Below are 19,237 nucleotides of genomic sequence, written 5' to 3'. Positions count from 1 at the left end.
ACCCCACATGTAGACTCTTCAGTCAAACGGCCTTATTCACTGAAAGATTGAATACTCCCTTTTAACCACCTGGTAGGTACTCCATACCTTGTGGGGGGAAAAAAATAACTAGGCTGCAACTGCTTACCTAATGATGTACAGAATCAAAAAGGTATAATGAATAAGTCTGATATATCCACTACTGGAAGACAAAGGGAATAACCAGGATGTATCTACATGTAATGTACTCATTACATAATCAGAATCAAGGAAAATTAAACTTCCTGTTCTTGATTATGCTTTCGCCATTTTCTTTTCCAACAGAGAAAATTGAAATAAACATTATGACGAGAGACCAAAAGTCATATTTATAGTAAATTATGAACGTAAGAATCAATCTGAAGGCATCTATATAAACCCCAAAAAACAGTCATAAACCAGAAGCCCAGAGTATTAAAGACTTGGGAACTGGTACCGTTTGTAGCCCCAAAAAACAGTCCTCCTGTTACTTACACACCACCTTGCATGTTCCCCTCAACACCAAGCTATGGTGACTCATAATACCCACTGTACAGGGACTCTCTATTTTAAACAAATGTTCTGATGTTAGTGTTGATTCAGTATTTCTCAGGCCCAGATTTTAGCCATTTTATAATCCCTTTTGCATCAACTGAATATAGAACATGCCCATTGTAGAAATAGGGAATCAACCTGGAACATTACTTTAAACAGGGGTTTCACATACTGTTGTAGGACTTCCAACTGCATACAGATCACTTTTCTTGTAATGTGCTCTTTTCAGTGTCAGGCTCTACCAAAATGTTTGAAGCAAAAGCAAGCAAACCACTTTGTGTATTTTCCAATATTTACAATTTATTTTTATTTGTATGGCTTCATTGTACATAAATAACATGGTACTGAAAATGCTCCAAAACCTCCGTGTCGGCAAATTGCGGTTATGGAACAAAAACGAATATCATTCCTTCTGAAACTTGTCCCGTTAACTATACGCTGTTCTTTAACAGTCTGCAAAAAGCTCATTGTTCATGTTTCAAAAGTTTTAACCTGTGAACCAACAGAAGCAAATAATCCAGAACGAGCCTGTAAATTTTAAATATTTCAACATAAATACTGTAGATTTATCTTAAAGATGCAGCAATCTTCTTTTAAAAAAAGTGGACACAGGCATGATTTTTAAAAGCATAATTTGACATGACCTTAGATTTAACAGTTATATATAAAATACATAGGTTTTACAGTGTCAACTACCTTATAAATATTAACCCTTACCCCCTCCCCCCTGTTACCATTGCATATTGAAATCAGTTACCCTAACTGGATCTAGAATAATTTAATAAGAACAAGTGAACATGAGCGTTAAAGACAGAAAAAAAAATCTATTTTAAAGGTTTCGTTCTTTAAAAAAATGGCCTATGATATTCACAGTGGGAAAAGAGCATTAGTATAGCAGTCTTAAGGCCTCATAAAAAAGTATTCCTGCCTTTTTTTTTTGGACAATTATAATTTCAAAAAGATTGAAGTCTCACCTCGTACCTCTCAGACTGAATGAAAGCAGTCTGCTGTCCCTTTTAGGAGACGGTAAACTTGTAAATTCACGGCCTGACTGAACGGCTCTCTCCGAGGGCGCGAGCCACGCAGCGGCGCCTTGATGACACCGAAACGCTCGACCCCTCCGCGGGCGCACGCGAGCTCCCTCCTCGGCGGACGGGGGTCTCTTCACCCGCCCGCGCTGGAGCGGCCTGTACAGCCCAGTCTAGCTGGCCCTGAGCTGGACCATCACCCCTCCCTCCCCCCGGCGCGGTGAAAGCAGGCTGCAGGTTCTCCTCTTTTGCCAAATCATCAGCAACTCGGGACGCTCGTCGCTCAGATCAGGACCGTGTTTGGCAACAGACACGGGTCAGGTTTCCATTGTTTGCAAAAACAGAAACGACAAGGATAGTGGCAATCAATGTCCAAAATGTGTTTGTGGAAGCCCTTGATGCGATCGTGTCCTTCAGTCACAGAACTTCATCCTGGTGTGTGGTGTTGCATCATGTCATAGTGCAATTGACTGAGTCACCAGTCCCCCCCTCCCCCCCCCAGGCCCAGCAGTGCACGCCCCCCCCCCATCTTAAACCCCCCCCACAGCATCTCACTGCATGCGGTCGGGGTGCACCTGCTGGGGGGGGTACTGGATGAAGGCGGCAGAGGGGGCAGCTGCCGTGGAGAGGGGCTGCTGGACTGCGGCGGGGGTCGAGGCTGGGGTGGGGGGATACCCGTACCCCAGGAAGCTGGGCGAGGCGGCGTAGGGATACTGCTCGAAGGCAGCCGAGGCGTACTGGGTGTAGGCGGCGCTGTAGTCCAGGTAGGGCGAACCTACAGAAGACACCTGGGTAGGGATCACCAGCCCCGGCTGAACGAAGGCCTGGGGGTACACATATTGTTGGGTCAGCCTGCAAACAAGATACAGGGTCGTTAGTCACATGAAGGAAAGGGGGGGAATGCATCTGTTGAATTGGAGAATGACTGCTATTCATAATCAAACTGTGTTTCGGTAATTCTCCAAGCACGTCACAGTAAGTGACCACCCATGTCTTCAAGCTCAGATGGAGGTGTACTTGTTTTTCATGCCACTAAACAGAGGATATTTCAACAGTATTAAAAAAAAAAAACAGAGTGCATTTCACAGCAACTACCTTCAGTGATATGAAGTTAAGCAAATACTTCTGACCTGGTTGCGTTTTCAAGAGAGCAAATTGTTCTGGGTATTTTTAACTGTTGGACTATCCTCCGTTTTCCCCAATAAAGAGCAAGTCTACATCCACCTGAGCACATTATGATTTAAGGTTTCTGCTTCTGTAACATTTACAGCGATTGGTTGGCTTTTTCAAGGCTCAGTATTTTAGGAAGATGCTTCTCATCGACGCATCGATACATTCATGACTTTCATTAAAAAAAAGTTTCAGTGGCAGTTCTGAAACACTAGAATTAAGTCTTGGTCCACTTTTATCGAGGTATTACAAAACCAGTGCTAAACCAATGCGTGGAAAAACAAGAGCTCGAGCATGTCTAGGTCTGGTTTCCACACACTTCCACAACTGGATTCATCTTACCGTTTAAAAAAGGTGCAAAGGAAACGGAACAAGTCAACTTAATTCACCTGTGTGAAGCAGCACTAACTGACAGCACGGAAACAGGTGAAAAAAATGATTGTTCCACTTTGTTATTCAGTGATCAGGCCAAACATTAAACCGCAGTCTTTAACTTGTGCTGGGAGCAATTCAGAAGAGATGTAGAGGACTAGGCCAGAGGGCTGCTTGCTTTAAAATTGGAAATAAAGCTTGTATAGCCAACAGATACAAGACTGATAGCATTGCCTTTGTTCAGGCCCATGGTAAGGCTGTTCATCTTGATCAGGACTGCCCAGGATCCAGAATCTGTGTTGGGGCCAGCTATTTTTAACTCGGCCTTGGAGCCTGACAGCCAGCACTGCAAGTCTCCCTGCACAGCTCCTCTGAAGACTATGGGGACTGACAACCAGCCAAAGCCAGACAACAAACATGCCATGTAGAGCAACCCAGTGCTGTAACAAAGGAGGCAACTGGCTGGCTGAGAGAGAGAACGCACAGCTACTGTAACAGCACAAGAAGTCAAATACATATCCAAAGTTGATCCTAATTTCGTATTTTGAACGCTTCAAATTCGCAATCCCAACTCCAACAAAATAGTGATACTAAAATATTACTTTTGTGCCTGTCTCCTAAAGTGGGGGGGGGGGAAGAGAATGAGCATTTTATCAATTTGTTACACATGGCTACAAATGGTTGGTTAGTGGGAATCCATCTACTACAGTAGGACTGTAAAAATCAGATCCAGGCACATTGCTATATGAAGTGAGCTTAATTTCACACTTTAACCAGCAAGGAGTGCAATCAGTCAGGTGATAACATGTGGTTTCCTCACTCAGACAAGATGAACTGGTGGAAGTACATCCGCCCCACACACCCAGAAACCCCTTTGATCGGGGGTGGGGGGAGGTATAGGTACATCCATCCTCTGCAGCCCTGCCCCAATCTCCCATGATGCAAAGAAGTCCCAGTGATCACACTTCAAACTATAAATCGCCACCGTCACTGCAAACCAAAGCCATGCTAGAAAACAGACGATCACTCTCGGGCGTCATAAAATAAATCACAGCCAGTTCAATACACACAGGGTAAAGCACTCGATTGCACACCACAGCACTGCAGAGCACACACTTTTCAGACCCACAGCCAGAGCCGCAGGGGTTGACAGCGATGGCGCTCCTAAGGGAAAGAGCCTCCAGTCAGGGAAAGACCGGGTCCAAACCTCAGAGGCTACCTGAGCCATGCTCCTTCCAAGCAGACTGCTTCAAACTGCCACCAGAGCACCAGAAAGAAGGAGTTAGAGACAGTTCAACATTGCTCATCACTTAAAAAAAAAAAAAAAGAGACAGAACAAGCAGAACAATGACATGCAGCCGTGTTGAGAATTTACTGGTATAGGAATGGGGATAAGGTCATGGCCTTTTCATAACAACGTAAAGCACATCAGATCCAATTCATAAATCTGGAGCAATATCTTTCAAACCACTTTTTGAACATGTTTATTTGTTGCACCATCTTGCAGTGTGCAGTTATTGCATCACATTCCATTTTGTATATTCCGCATACTGTATATCAACGCTTTCACCCCATGCAGAGTTTCAAGGGAGAGAAGCAAGGACGAGCTGTAAACCGACTGAGCTTTAAGAGCTTCTGAAATCTTAGTGAAGTCTGGACAACCAACAGGAAATATTTAAACAGATCCTGAAATGCAAGTCCCCTCCCTGCACATGACTTGGTCGCTCAGTTTGCATTTAAGAAAATGTTTTCTCATCGCAACACCCACTGATAAAGTACCATGAACATACACAATACCCAAACTATCAATTATGAATGTTAGTTTGTAGTGCTTTGCGCACAAGACTGGATTAACAAACAATGCTTCATTCAGTTCCAAACCAACGCACAGAACATTCTGCGATTTAGGATTTGGCACTCCGGTGTAAGACTGGTATACCTTTGAAAATTAGGATTGCACAAGGAGAAACAAAATGATGGTCAAGATCATTAAGTGACGAGGGATATTTAATGGTTAACCCAAATATAATACTAATTACATAGTGTATGTTTATTTTAGATTTTTGTACTTGGCTAAAAGGGTGAAAGAGGGCAACCTCAACCTAGATTAACATTTCAGTCTGCTTTTCCTTTTCTCCCCCTCAGCCTGTCTGCGTTTATAGCCATCATCAATGAAGGGACAGTCCCCCACGCATAGCTGGGAGCATCTGGGCACACTGGAGCTCCTGGAGAGCTGAGAAGTGTTCAGCACCCCATTACTCCTCATTTGAAACAGGAATGCAATACACAGAGGGAAAGAAGCAGTGCATTTAAGAGCTTGTGACATACTGTGAACATTTGCTGTTCTACTGGAGAGGAAAAAAAAAACAAGCGCTTTCCCCAGTTTAAAATGAAGAAAACTTGTTCAATTTCTCCCTCTTGTCCCGTGGGGCATAGAGGGCCCTTCTCCCTAGCAGATATGTCCCAAGTGAGGGATAAGTTCGATCCTCACAACACTGGTGTTGAGGTGCATGTGCTTCCGAAAAAGCAAATAACTTGACAATCTCAAAGCTAAATGGGGAAAAAACCTAGCTTTGTGGTTTAAATCCTTGCACAACAGACAATCCAGCACTACGAAGCCACATCTGGTGGCAAACGCTTTATCACGGGTCTTAGAAATCTCCTGGCAGGATAATGCAATGCCTGTTACCAGTCAGCTTCCTTCAGCATGACTGAAGATCAGTGACCATTTGGATAATATCCCTTAAGTGTTGAAGGGATATTTCAACGCGTTTATTCAGTTCCACAGCCATATTAAGGAACACCAAGTGGAGACTACGGAGAAACGACTTAAAGGCGTTTCTGCCAGCCGGCCAAACAAAACCTCAACTATACACGACTCAAATACTGTGCTGAATAAAACGGGAAGGAAGATGCAATTTTCAAAAATTGTAGGTATAAGGGTATTTTCACACTTTGATTTATATGTTTTCAACAAAGGCAAGTTCATCCAAATCTCGATACTTTAAAAGTAGCAGTGGAGGAAAGGCGGGGCCAGTCTCTTCAGCATTCAGCCCCTCTTGCACATTTTCTTTGTCTTAATCCCCAGGCTCCTCTGTCTGAACAGGAAATGTGTCAAGTTTTCACTGCCTTTTCCCCTCCCTATTGTGCAAAAGAAAAAACTCACGTCTGTCTCAGCCCCCTCCCCCCCACCTCATCAGATAGAGGATGGGCGAGTAGCTTCCCACACAAGCAGACAAGTGCCAGAGCATGAGCACAGCCTGCCGCCTGCCTGCACTTCACCCCAGTGCTTGTGCCCCACGCCCCTAGGCCAAGACTGTGTGCAGAGGACGGTACCCAACTGCTGGCTCCGGTACTGGAGCACAGTACTCAAAACAAGGTTCTGGTCACCCTCAGGAATTTCTTCACCTCCAGCAGCACCATTAACCTCCAAGGGCCACAGAGCAGCTGTGCTGCTGGAGGGGCCATCTGCTGTTGACATTACAGATAAGGACACTTGTCTGGTAGCACAAACAGGACAGGTGCTGTCCATATCACTACACAGGGACGAACAGGTATGAATCAGCCTTCTCTTTTAAGGGAGTAAACTATTAGCACTCTGTGTCTAAGTTTATTCATATTGCCTCAGAAGCAGTGTTTCTATTTTCCAATGGTTTGTATTTTATTTTCTGAAGACAGATCCTTGCCTGTTTTTGAAGAGGGCACTTATTGCCTATTGTTTTCACTTTGCTTTCCCTAACATATGCTTTTGCAATTGATTAGCTTCACATTTTCACAGAGGTTTCAAAGCTTCAGAATACTAAACTTTTAAAGGAAGATACCGTATTACATATTTAACCAAGACATTATTCCTTCTTGCGCTTTGTATTCTAAAGATTTTCTGAACACCCAGTGGGATTAGAAACTACAGTTTACCTGCCGCCTCTAAAACAAAAAAGAATTGGCATTTGGTTTTCCATCAAGTAGTTAGTGATCTGTTCTTGATGCAAGGTTAAAAAAAATTAACAGCTTAGGTACAGAACTCCTTTGAGGCGTTTTACCCCAAAACATTAAATACAACCGTGGGAACATTTCACAGTTGAGTTAAACTCCATGCTATTAAAGCACAACAAATTGTATGCCTCTCCAATCAGAATCATTTGTTGAAGGATGGAGTAGAACATACTCCTTCAAATTCACTCCACTTCAGTGAGCCCGACCTTGAACTTGGTGAGGCAACGAGGCCCTGTATATCTTACTCCACAATGGAAACTAGCAGCAAAAGACTTCTGAGGTCTGAGTTCTCATTGAAGTCCAAACATTAGCTTTTGCGAAGCTCTATCACAAGATATGAACTAATTACTAATTTATAAATGCTTCAGGCCACAGTTTGCCCTGCTCCTTGAAAGCCATTTGGATCAATAATTAAGACAAATGTTTAAAATTTAAAATGCTGATGACCTAAAACATGGTCTTCTGCTATCCTAATCTCAGAGAAGATCTGAATCTTACACCTTTATATGCTATATTTACACATTTTCAAAGTCCTAATAGAGTGGTGTTATCCCTCTCACATTTGATTCTCTGACCAGGTCTGGAGTCATTTCTGCTTCTACCAAAAATAAAACTGACAGTTTTAGTGTTTTTTTTTTATATACAGGAGCATGGATTCTGAACAAGAATCCAAATTCTCCTAATTTCTCCATTAGAAGCTGGGCGGATGCGGAGAGAGGTGACAGACATGCAGATGGAATGAATGTTTGTCACCTACGTCAGCCCTGGCTCACAATCTTGGAAAGTACGGAGCGAATCCAGACATTTCCCATCCTATAGACTTTCTAAGACCTTAGCCTACAGCTCTAGAAGCTTTACAAAACTTTGCACTAACCCCTACCACTGAACGCATTTATTGTAATCTCTAGACCATGACAGGATAAACTCTTTGCCTCTCTTGCCTGTTTACAAAACAAGCCATTTTCTTCAGGCAGCCCAATTGAGGGCTCTCAGATTTTGAAGATTAACAGAGACCACCAAGCTGGAAGGTTGTTATCCAATATTAGCCATGTACTTTTACTAGCAAGAATTAGTTAAACGTGGGTAAAACAGGCAACTAAACAGGCTTGTAAAAAAAGGCTTGACAAATAATACTGAGTGATTAGAAGTGGACAATATTCATTGAACTAAAGACAGACCCTGGCATCAGCGTAGATCTAACACGACTTTCCCCAGATTGAGCCTATCCTAGGGTGAATTCTCAATTAACTCTCCTTTTCTACAGTTTTCAGCCTCTCACCACTTTCACATTTTAACCAATGGGGTGCACATGCACTAAACTGTGATGCCTATTTTGAGGGATCTAATGCAATTGCAGTATAAAGTATAGCAGAGAAACTGAATTAAGCCTTTAAATTAAATGCAAAAACTATCATCCACACAATGCAAGGAACCATGTACAGCAGGTCTGACTAAGCTCTAAGCAGGGTTAGCATCTGAAAATGACAAACAGGCATGCAAAAAGACCCATTTCCCTCTTCCCCTCACTTACCCATACTGTCGCTGGATTAGAGATGGGTGGATCTGCTGAACACCGATGGTAAAACCTAAGACAACAGGGCAAGAAAACAAGGGTCAGGAGAGCCCAGCGGTGAGCAAAGCCAAACAGGTCTCCACAGGGCACGCTGGTCTTGGTCCAAAAGCTCACAGTCAACTCAAGTTCCAGTTCTCTATGCTCCTGTGGTTTACAGTCCATCCATGGAACCAGCTCACAAATCACTGCTTTGATCATCGTGCCTGTAACCCGAGTGTCCCAGGAAACTATGAAATAATCTGGAACAAGGACAGCCAGAAACTTCACTTATGCCCCGCCAGATTCATACACACACAATGCTTTTAAACTACAGACCTCCGGGATGTTATATAACTTATGCTCATGACTAAACTGAGAAATGCAGGCAGATATGCTTTTATCTGACTAAAACTCCTAAACATAGAAGCTTTTCTAAGGGTTTTATCAACTGTTAACTGATGAACAACGAGACAAGAAACTGTAATAAAAGTGGTGGGGATTCCCCAGAACAGTCATGGACCTCACTTGCACAGTATTTATTTAGGCATGTTCAGGACCAGCATGGCTGGCTTGCCCATTGTTCTGTGTAACTATGGTGAAACATAAGCCAATATTTGATAAATTAGTAATCCAAGAAATCACTTGAATATCAATAAGTAAAGAAAAAAAACACAAAACTAAAATGAGTCAATATTTTTCCCCAAACTAGATTCTTGCAGCTCACACTTGATAGAAAAGGAGTTCTAGGGTTGTAGAGGCTTCAAGGTCTACTTGTTTTCATCACGGTAAGCTCTTATCTGAGTAAGTGACCCAATTAAACTCTAAGGTGTTCCATCATGACCTGCCTATAACTCCTGCAGATCTCTAACCCCCTACAAAGCAGAGCTGCAGAACTGAAGCCAATTGCAAAAACTCCGAGCTGGTGTCACTACAGGACCTGACAGAGCATGTCAAATTTAACGACTGCAGTTGCTGAATCTCACTGCCATTTCTGTCCTAAGAGGTGTCAAATTATACGACTAGGAACCGCAGGGGGTGACTACACGATTCCCTCGCGACTTTTCATCGCGGTTCCAAGTCTCGTATTGCGCCACGAAAGTACCGTGAGGCCGCCTCATTTTGGCGACCAATCAACACGGAGCACCCCGTAATAAAGTAAACATGGAGGACAAGCAGGTAGTTGTCGCCTTCGCTGTAGTCTGTGCTTTCCCTTGTGACTAAGAAGAAAAAAAAAAGAGGATAGGCCGAAGAAGTTGGAGTACATCACATTTGTTTTGTCATGGTACTCCTGGTTGAGCGCTCATTGGCTCATCCTGACTGTCACAGACAGGAGAGCCCGCCCCTACGACTTGCGACTCGCCAGGAGGAAAGCAAACCAGTTTGCTTCTTGTACCAAGTCACAGAGAGGCATAGGGGCTGTTAAGAGCGCTATGACCGAGTCGCTGGGGGTGTCACACTACACAACTGATGGTAACGGGCACACACTGCGACTCTCTACAACTTGCTGCGATTTTCTCCCCATTATGTAAATGAAGGCTATGACTGAACACTAGGGAAAGTCATGTAATGTGACAAATGAATTAAATATACCTCAGGTGTTTGCTGACTTTTCACGGTGCTGCACAAAGCAGCTGGAAAGTTAAACATGTAACCTAAACGTGACCAGATTTAACTGCCTCATTTGCTCAGTTGCAGCAATCCATTTATAAAGAAGTTACTTTTTGTACCAATCCTAATGAGATGTCCAGTACTGGTCACGGAGAGCCCTGCTCCTGCGGGTTTTATAGGCTGCCTTAAATTAGCAGAGGTTTAACACAAAGCATTGAGAGAATGAGAATGATTGATCCAATTAAGTCACCCAGGCAAGCGTTGGACTGAAAACCTTGAGACTAATGAAGACACCCCTGCCACAGGGCAAAAAGGTTAACCACTGGGCTTACCCAGCAGGTAAAGGATGATCATTATTAACCCAAGAAGGATCTCTAATGCTTTTTCCCCCCACTTGCCTTACTTTAAATAAGATCACTTTACTGGCCATATAAAATTTCTTGTATTAGGAATTTGTCTTTTCACATACACCAACTTGCTCTCCACGAGACGCACAGCGAGAGAAGCTTGGAGTCGGAGCGCAGGATCAGCCATTTATACAGCACCCCTGGAGCAGCTCGGGGGCCCAGCGGAGTAGGATTCCTCTGCCAGGCCGCGGGATACAAACCCGCAACCTTCCAGCTACAAATCCTTAGCCACAGAGCCACCGCACGAGTGCATCAAGAGATCCTACCTCACACACTGAACGCCGAGTGCAAGTCCTGGCCATTCCTCTGGCCTACTCACCTGCCTGCAGGCTGCGAGGCTTGGCCCCCAGGTAGGCCAGGTTGACATTAGCCTTTCGGCCATCGATGATGGGGTTGGGGTCTTTGCAGGCTCGCTCGGCGGCTCCCCGCTCCGTCATTGTCACCTAGCAGAGACGACAAAAGCACACACTTCTCAGAATACACACTCCCACACAGCTCACAAGCCCCGTTTAATATCATGCTCTGCATGAGGGCCACAAGCATCGATACCAAGCCCAAAGGACCCTGAAGGGGCTTTAAAAAAAAATACAGGTGCTTTCAAAATAAAACGTTAGTTGGGCGTTTTCCATCTCAACGGTGTGTAACCAGTGAACAAGACCAATGAAGAGACCTGTTTCAACTGCACAGAACTTGTGTTTGTTGCTGGGGCAGAAGTAGCTCTGCGTCTCGGCAAGCAAGTTTCTTCACGTAATTTATTCTCCGGTCGAGTAGGAATACTATAAGAGCTACAGGACCCACATATCTGCAACTCATGGGATACAATGACAGTGTGTCACTAAACTACAAACTCGCAAATAACCAGTAAAACCAGTCATTCGTGATTAAGGCTTAAACCGTTAATGAAGGGATTCCCGGGTTCTTGTTTTTGTTTATTAAACAAAAACAGCTCCTCTGTTAGGAGCTGCAGGAAATTATCTGACAAACATACACAGCTGCAAACGGGTCAAAATCCTGCCTGAATGTCAGAACTACACCTGACAAAGGGTACAAGAAACTAAAAGGTGCCACTTCATGAGGGAGGAAGTTGCGAACGTGCAACATTAACATGTAGCACCCCCTTCCAAACTTCCTGTCTGCACAACTAGTATGATGGTTTCAAGGCATCACATTTGTAGGTGGCCATCTGAGGGGGGAGGTGGAGTTCATTCTTTGGGTGGGAGGGGTTGTATTAAAGGATGTGGAACTCCACCCAAAAAGAGCTTCATATGAGTCTGGTCTGTAAAAAACAAGCAGCAGTGTGTAGTTGTTGGAGGTCTGGATTCCAAATCAGAGGGTCTTGCGGTTCACCTCTTTGGCTGTAACCATAAGCACTCAAAAAGTTCACCAGTAACTTGCTCTGGGTCCCCAGGTTAATTCGCCACCGACTCATCAGGTAAACCAATGAATAAGGTTCAAAACCATGGCACAAACTGTGAAAAACTGGAATTGGAGAGTCCATAAATAAGTCATCCTCCAACTACTGAGGTGTGTGGACATGTAGGGCACATTGTGACTTGTACTGCCCATTTAAAAAAAATCCCTACCAAGGCCTGAACTCGTTATAATTGAAGCTCTGTTCGGATAAAAACTCCTCAAGGTCAAAGTGTGGAAAAGTAGTGTAAAAGAAATCCCAGAGAGATGCAGTCATACTGGTTGTTCAGGCTTTCGAAGTTGTACCTGCCATTTGAACAGTGGAAGTGACTCACGCTTACAAACTTGAAAAGATAAGGACAGGTTTACACACAGCCAGAGTGGTACACTCAGTACGGCACAGAAAAGGGAAGTCAAGTCAACAAGTTTCATGCCAAGCGCAAAAAAAAACGTAACGTAAAAATGATGTCCTTCAACGCAAGAGCAGGTGAAGTTTAAATCTCGTTCTGTCAATACGCACACATTTGCCAAATGGACTGGCAACACATGACGTAACCGCTTAAAACCCCTTGCCCAGATAAAAATCACAATTCATCCCTAGCTTTAGTAATAGCTTTTGATGTCGCTAATTTAAGAGATGCAATATATTGAAACGTTTAAAAAACTAGCCTTTACGTAATATTAACGCAACCCAATCACATTTCCCGTGAAGTGGGTGGCTATTAAAATCAACAGGGGGAAATTCATCACAACGCCATGGGGAACAATGAGTGCTGGAAGTGAGCCCTGAAATAAAACCGACTTGCATTCCTTCAAGACGAATCTCGCGAAAAACCAAGAAGCCTTCCGTGAGACTGCACTGCAAGGACGACGATGTTATGCGCACATTTCTTGAACTTGTCGCCAACAAAGAGCTCCACGCACACATAGCAACGCGACGTGGGCACACAAACACGCCGCCCGGAATGCGAGCTCAAGACCTGTGCCGTTAGAACAATAACTTGGCGTTCCGGAAGGAAGCGATCGGCGAGTTCACCTTGAAAAGCGGGGGATGTTTTTTTTTTTAATCAACTTTCGGAAATCCAAGCCGAAACCTTATTTACCATGCCGTGTTCCTCCGCATTCTCCCCAACTTTTGGTGCCACAGCCAGCGAAAACCAGCTCTGGACTGGCGCTGGGGAACAGCTCGCCCTTGTCGCCGCTCCTCGCCCGGGCTGTGGGACCGCACAGCGAACTTTGTTCCGCTCCAGTTCAGACCGCGAACTGCATTTCATTTCCCTCCCCACTCACAAATAATATAACACTTTCTCCGGGCGCTTTTGTTGTTGTTGTTTTTTGCGGAACCTTTCTGCCCGTTGTAACCCCGGGCACTTCGGTTTCGCGTCTGGATAACGCGGTGTTTAGCTATCCAGGAACGGGATGCGCGTTTCAGTACTCGATTTCACGGAGAATAAACACTTAAAAACGGGCATCGTCTTTGACGCGTCTTTTTACACAATAGTTTCCTGTCCCATGGCTCCTAAACAAACGCCAAGCGTATTTTCAGTGGGATCCCTCATACACCGTCACGTCCTTGTACACACAGTATGTAGCCGAGAGCAATGTGCCCCCACGCCAAAAGCGTGTTGACAAATCATGAGCAAGCAAAATTGAAGTTATTGCCACCCTCCACCATTCGAATGGCAGAAGTCACAAACGGATACAGACCATCTTGCAACATAAACCAGAACGCAATCAACCGATGGATGAGCATTACGCAGTAAAAACATTATTAGTACTGATATTGCCCAGCAGTCAACAGCCTAGCTAAAGCGCCTAAATGAAAGCGAAATAAAAACGCGTTTTGCAATACTTACAAAGCCGTAACCCCGCGATTTCCCCGTCTGCCTGTCCGTTATGACCACAGCTTCTTCAATGTCCCCAAACACCTCGAAGTATTTTCTCAGAGACGCGTCGTTGGTGTGATACGGTAAGCCGCCCACGAAGATCTTTGTAAAAGTAGTGTCCTTTTGAATTGTTGGATGCATAGCTTCCAGAGACCCGTTCACGAACTGGTGCAAAAGCATTAAATAAATATGAAGATATTAACAACACTTAGGACGATGATTCCTAGTAGCACAAGAAATGCAACACATATAAGCAACGGGGGTTGCACTTTAAAACATTAAAAAATAAGAGGAAGAATCCAGAGGTAGAGTAGAATATTTTTAGACTCCGTGTCCGGTCTGTGTCTCCCCTGTATAGGTTTTTATTCCGTGTATATTTTTATCTTTCTTTGAGAGGGTAAGACGCTGCCGCCTTAATATAAGTTCACACTTCGCAGGTGGCTTCCTTCATTTACCACTTGACAAACCTCCCGGAAAGGCTTTTATATGGGCCTGTGGTGACCCCGCCCACGAACCTTCTGATCCAATCACAGGGCAGAGTATTTGGTCTCTCCCGCCCCTTCACACGCGTACCTCCGCTGTGGACGGCTTGTAACGTCACACCAGCCCGGATCATGCCCCACCCCCCACGCTTTCGGCTTGCACCTGCTTTTGTCTTGAACACAAAGAAAGTCTGAGCAGAGCAGGGCAGTGCAGCGCCAGCGGGCATGGTGCTCTTGAAACACTTTCATTTACCAGCACCCGGATTAAAAACAATTCAGATTAAAGTCCAAGTCATCACCCCCCATTTATGCACTTATTATTTTTTAAATATCTACAATTTATTTACGTGTTCACACACCCTTGGCGGTGTGTATTTGATTTAATTTCAAGGCATTGCTTTCATGTTTCAAAGAATGTTTAAAGTTCAGAGTGTTTAAAGAATGATTTGTTGTAAATTACAAGGTACACACGCTGACAAAAGGGTTATTTGTGCTACGAGCAGCGGGCCTGTGGGGGAAAAAAAACCATTGGCTTGGTTTCGACTTTCAGTTTAAACAAGAGGCAGCTGCTGAGCACACGCCGCTTTTCGCGCCCGTCGCCTAGGCTTGGGAGTACAGTATTTGCTCAGCAAATACTCTGCATTTAAAACCCACGCTGACCCGGCTCATATCCGCGAAACGCCAGAAGAAAAATGACAGATACGGTTTTACAGAGCAAACAACAAAAAACCGCCCCAGAAAGCCGCCTTTAAATTTTGAATGAATCAGAACTGTACATTTACTACATACAACAGCACCTGAAAACCGGTAGTATCGGCGTTATCCACCGTTTCTATTTACTTATTTTACAGTCGAGCTGTGTTGTATCAATGGTCGTTTTAGTAGTTAGAAAATTGACCGTCCTCTTTATTACTGTTTACCGAGTCTCAAACACATGTGCATGACAACAGCAACGACCGTTAATTACAATACTGACACCTAGCGGATGCAAACCCGCGGCCTCCGTTTCCCAGCTGCTGGTGTTCATCACCCGTGGCCCCTCGAGATACCCCAGATATTATGTGACGACAACTGTGTAGGCCATGATGCAGATTACCCATACGGAATGAAGACGGTTCCCTGCTGTTCCTGGAACTAGAGCTCCGCTTTCCTTTTCTCACTGAAGTGCCTCTAGAAAACAAAATACCCGTACACACTTAGTCCTTGCTCTGTTCTGAACATGTAAACCTCGTACTAACTAAAACAAACCTGAATGACTCATGTTCAGGACTAATATGAATCCCTGCCCCAGGACATAAAATGTGACTCCAGTTATGTCCATTTTATTGTAAACAGGTACATTTGTAGCTCCTCATCTCCACCTTTTTTTTGGCCAGATGCTTTATACTGGCTGCAAGAATTGGTGCTGCTAATTAATGGCCTAATTGGGGGTGACCTGCGATGCACTGGTGAGCCCCCTTGTGCCCCGTGTGCTCCTGAGACAGGCTCCAGGTTGCCATGACCAGATGCCATATCTTTGCTGACTGCCCTATCTTTCTTACACCCGAAGAAGGCTCCACAGCTGAAACGTGGTGTGTTTTCTTCTCTTTTCAGCGTGGAATAAACCTATTAGTTCTTCCTTCGTGACCAGATATGAGCAGCTTTCTGGTAAAGAACACAGAGATGGATGGATTCCTGCAGCTGAAATATTAATGGGTACGTGCCAGGGGCAGTGAGGAAGTGTGCCTACAGCATTTCTTCTTAACCAATGTCCCATGTGCCCTGGAGCAGTGGAGAATACACTGGAGAAAACAGGGGGGGGCAGCAGGAGACAGTGTCTGGAGGCTTCAGGTCTGTCTGATTCTTTGAAAAATACGAATATCAACAGGTACTGGAAGCATCCATCAATCTCATACTTCACACTGACAAGGGCAGAAGCCAATAAGAGCAACTGATCATTTTTAATTTGTTTCAGTTTAGTGGCAGCATAGGTGCCCTTATTTTGGCAGCATAACAATCTTACAAATAACAATTGCATTGTTTATAATGATCTAAAAGTAATCCATTTTGAGATTTTGCTTTGTTTTTTTAAGAAAAAAGGGCAGCGAAGCTGAAGTTCATGGTTTATTTATTTTTTCATCCTCAGCTCTGCACAGTGTTTTGCTGTATTGAGGATTTAAACTTTTGTTCAGCTTTACCATAAAGGTGAGTCTAATTTCTCCATACAGTTTCTAAGGGGAACAAATGATCTATCAGAAAAAAAGCAGTTTGTCATCTGAAGTAACCATGGAAGTAATATGGTAGGGGATTTGAAAAATCTTGTCAAATCTTTCAGCAGGGAACATATTTCTGTTTTCTCCACATGAAAGAAACTGCCAAAGAATTAGGCCTTGAAGCTGTGTTTATGTAAAGTACCCATTTCTCACCAACTGAGAAGAGTCACAGGGAAGTAGTTTAACAATAGGCTCAATAAACTAGATGCTTCTCACCTTGAAACATTTTTATTTTCTGTGAGAGCCTCTGGAGTTTCACACGTGCCAGCGTTTACCTCCTCATTGTCACATCGCTGTCAGGAACCTGATTCCCTCTCACCGTCTCCCTCACAAATTTACCTGAGCATCATTGCTTTGATCCTGTGTTTCTTAACCCACCCAAACATGCTTTCATTTTTATAACTCTCCATTTTAAACCTTTAAAATATTCCCCTAAATAATACTTCCATATCTTTTAAACTAACCAAGATAAGAGGACACTGTTTTGGATGGGATAGCATTGTCCAATAAGTGATTATTGTCATTCAGAAATAATAAAAAAGTAAAAATGTTTATTTAGACTTTATAGAACAAGAAAATGGACACATTTGCCAATTTAGCAAGCAGTTAGCATACTCCTTGCCTCTAATGACAACAAAATGCTCTCAGGTTAGATTACTTGCTTCCATTACTTATCAGTTATAATAACTGAATTGGCTATACTGTAAAGATAAATTCCTTGATTTGTCCAATCTAAAACGCACTGAAATCTATTGAGTTTAAATGAGTGCTGTATCTAAAAAGCACATGGAATCACAAAGTAAAAAAGCCAACGATCCATAAAATGTATTCTTTTTTTAAAAAGTCAGTTAGGCAAGAAAAATATCGGATGCACTAACTCTATTACATTAAACTACAACACCACTCATTCCTTTGTATCCATATGAAAATCCAACATCTGTATCCTAAGGAGTTACTGTACCATTGGTCATACTTCACTCAGCATTCAGAGATACACAGCAATCTAGGGAACATTAGCCTTTAGTTCCAAATGCTAACTATTTAGATTGAAAACATCTAGACCTATAAATGCAATGACAGAATCAGCAATACAAACTGGGTCTGACGTGCCAAGTGGTCATTCAAGTGAATACCAATTTGGTAAGTAAACTGCAAGGCTGCTGTATAATGTCTGTCTTATCTATTGCCTCAATTGTTTTGTTAAAAAAAAGTACACCTTAAGATGTGCTAATCTTTTTCACCTTTGTTTTTGATTCTTCACTTCATCCAGTCAGACCTTGATGGTTTTCAGGATTGTCCTCACAGACGTTTGTAATGATCTTCACGGTTATTTTTGCATCATAATCATAAAGAGCTAAATTAGGTAAAGCACAGAATTTGCAAATTAAAAAGAAAACAAATGCAACAATTCTGACCAATCAAATCAGAACTGTAATTTCTATGCACACACGTTTATGACACCTTAAACACAGTGATTGTGCGAAGGTGAGATTGTGTGGTTTGAAAGATTCAAATGTGCCCCATTAAACCTAACTGTATTTACACTTCAAGATCAAATGAATTCTCTATATAGCCATGCTTACATTGATAATTGTCACAAAACATACAAATACATTTGTTTATTCACTGCAATAATTACTAACCAGATCTCTGCCGACCATTAAAAGGATAAAGAATGAAAGGCATCAAAAATCCCCTGTGGAAAATGTAAACATTTGTGAAAAGAGAAACAAGGCACGCCCCCTGGTGGAAAGCTAACACAAGGAAAAAACAAAGAGTATTGTTAAGGCACAAAAAAGACTACTGAAAGCTTAAAACCTAAAAACAAACACTGAATATGATCTCTGCTGCAAACAGGCATGCTGGATGTCCCTTTATTATTGATCTTTAAATATTTCTAAAGTGTTTCATTATTTATACCTGAACACTATGAATATGAACACATAGCAGAATCATTTGCAGACCACAAAGCATCACTGTATCAAGACAAAGTGACGATTTGAAAAATGAAAACGTCTTGGTTGCTCATCATAAACCCATGGTACCATCTGGACAGAATATAGTGTATTTGAACTTCACTCATGTCCAATTAAAAGTTAAATCAAACTCATTGCATATAAGTTCAGGTGGGTAGCTGCGTCAGCATCCGTAGGCTGCAAAGGAACAAGTAATATGTTTATTCCATGCTGAAAAAAAGAAGAAAGAGAACACAACGTTTCGGCCGTGGAGCCTTCTTCAGGTGTGAGCACCTGAAGCACCTGAAGAAGGTGTGAGCCTTCTTCAGCTCACACCTGAAGAAGGCTCCATGGCCGAAACGTTGTGTTCTCTTTCAGCATGGAATAAACCTATTACTTGTTTCATTGCATATAATGCTCTTTAAAAATAAAACATGCAAGATAAAACTTTTATGTGCTTGCCTAACAAAATTTGAAGGTCGGGATCCCAATGGAATGTGAAATAAGGGATTGCAAAGAAAAAACAGGCTACTGCTGTGGTGTTGGTAGACCAGTAGGTGGAACTGTTCC

General features: G+C 43.1%; 1 protein-coding gene across 1 annotated transcript; it reads right to left on the bottom strand.

The window, feature by feature from the left end:
• Positions 1-826: 826 nt before the first annotated feature.
• On the bottom strand, positions 827-14,446 carry rbm38 (RNA binding motif protein 38). Its single transcript, XM_006639503.3, has 4 exons — positions 13,949-14,446; positions 11,002-11,125; positions 8,647-8,701; positions 827-2,432 (listed from the first exon to the last, which is right to left on the bottom strand). Exons 1-4 carry the CDS (start codon positions 14,156-14,158, stop codon positions 2,132-2,134), a joined length of 690 nt encoding a protein of 229 aa, XP_006639566.1. The 5' UTR covers positions 14,159-14,446; the 3' UTR covers positions 827-2,131.
• Positions 14,447-19,237: the final 4,791 nt, after the last annotated feature.

This window comes from Lepisosteus oculatus, chromosome 16 (genome assembly GCF_040954835.1).
Source record: "Lepisosteus oculatus isolate fLepOcu1 chromosome 16, fLepOcu1.hap2, whole genome shotgun sequence".
NCBI classification, from domain to species: Eukaryota; Metazoa; Chordata; class Actinopteri; order Semionotiformes; family Lepisosteidae; genus Lepisosteus; species Lepisosteus oculatus.
The sequence above is the reverse complement of the archived record's forward strand: the minus strand, read 5'-3'. Positions and strand labels throughout refer to the sequence as shown.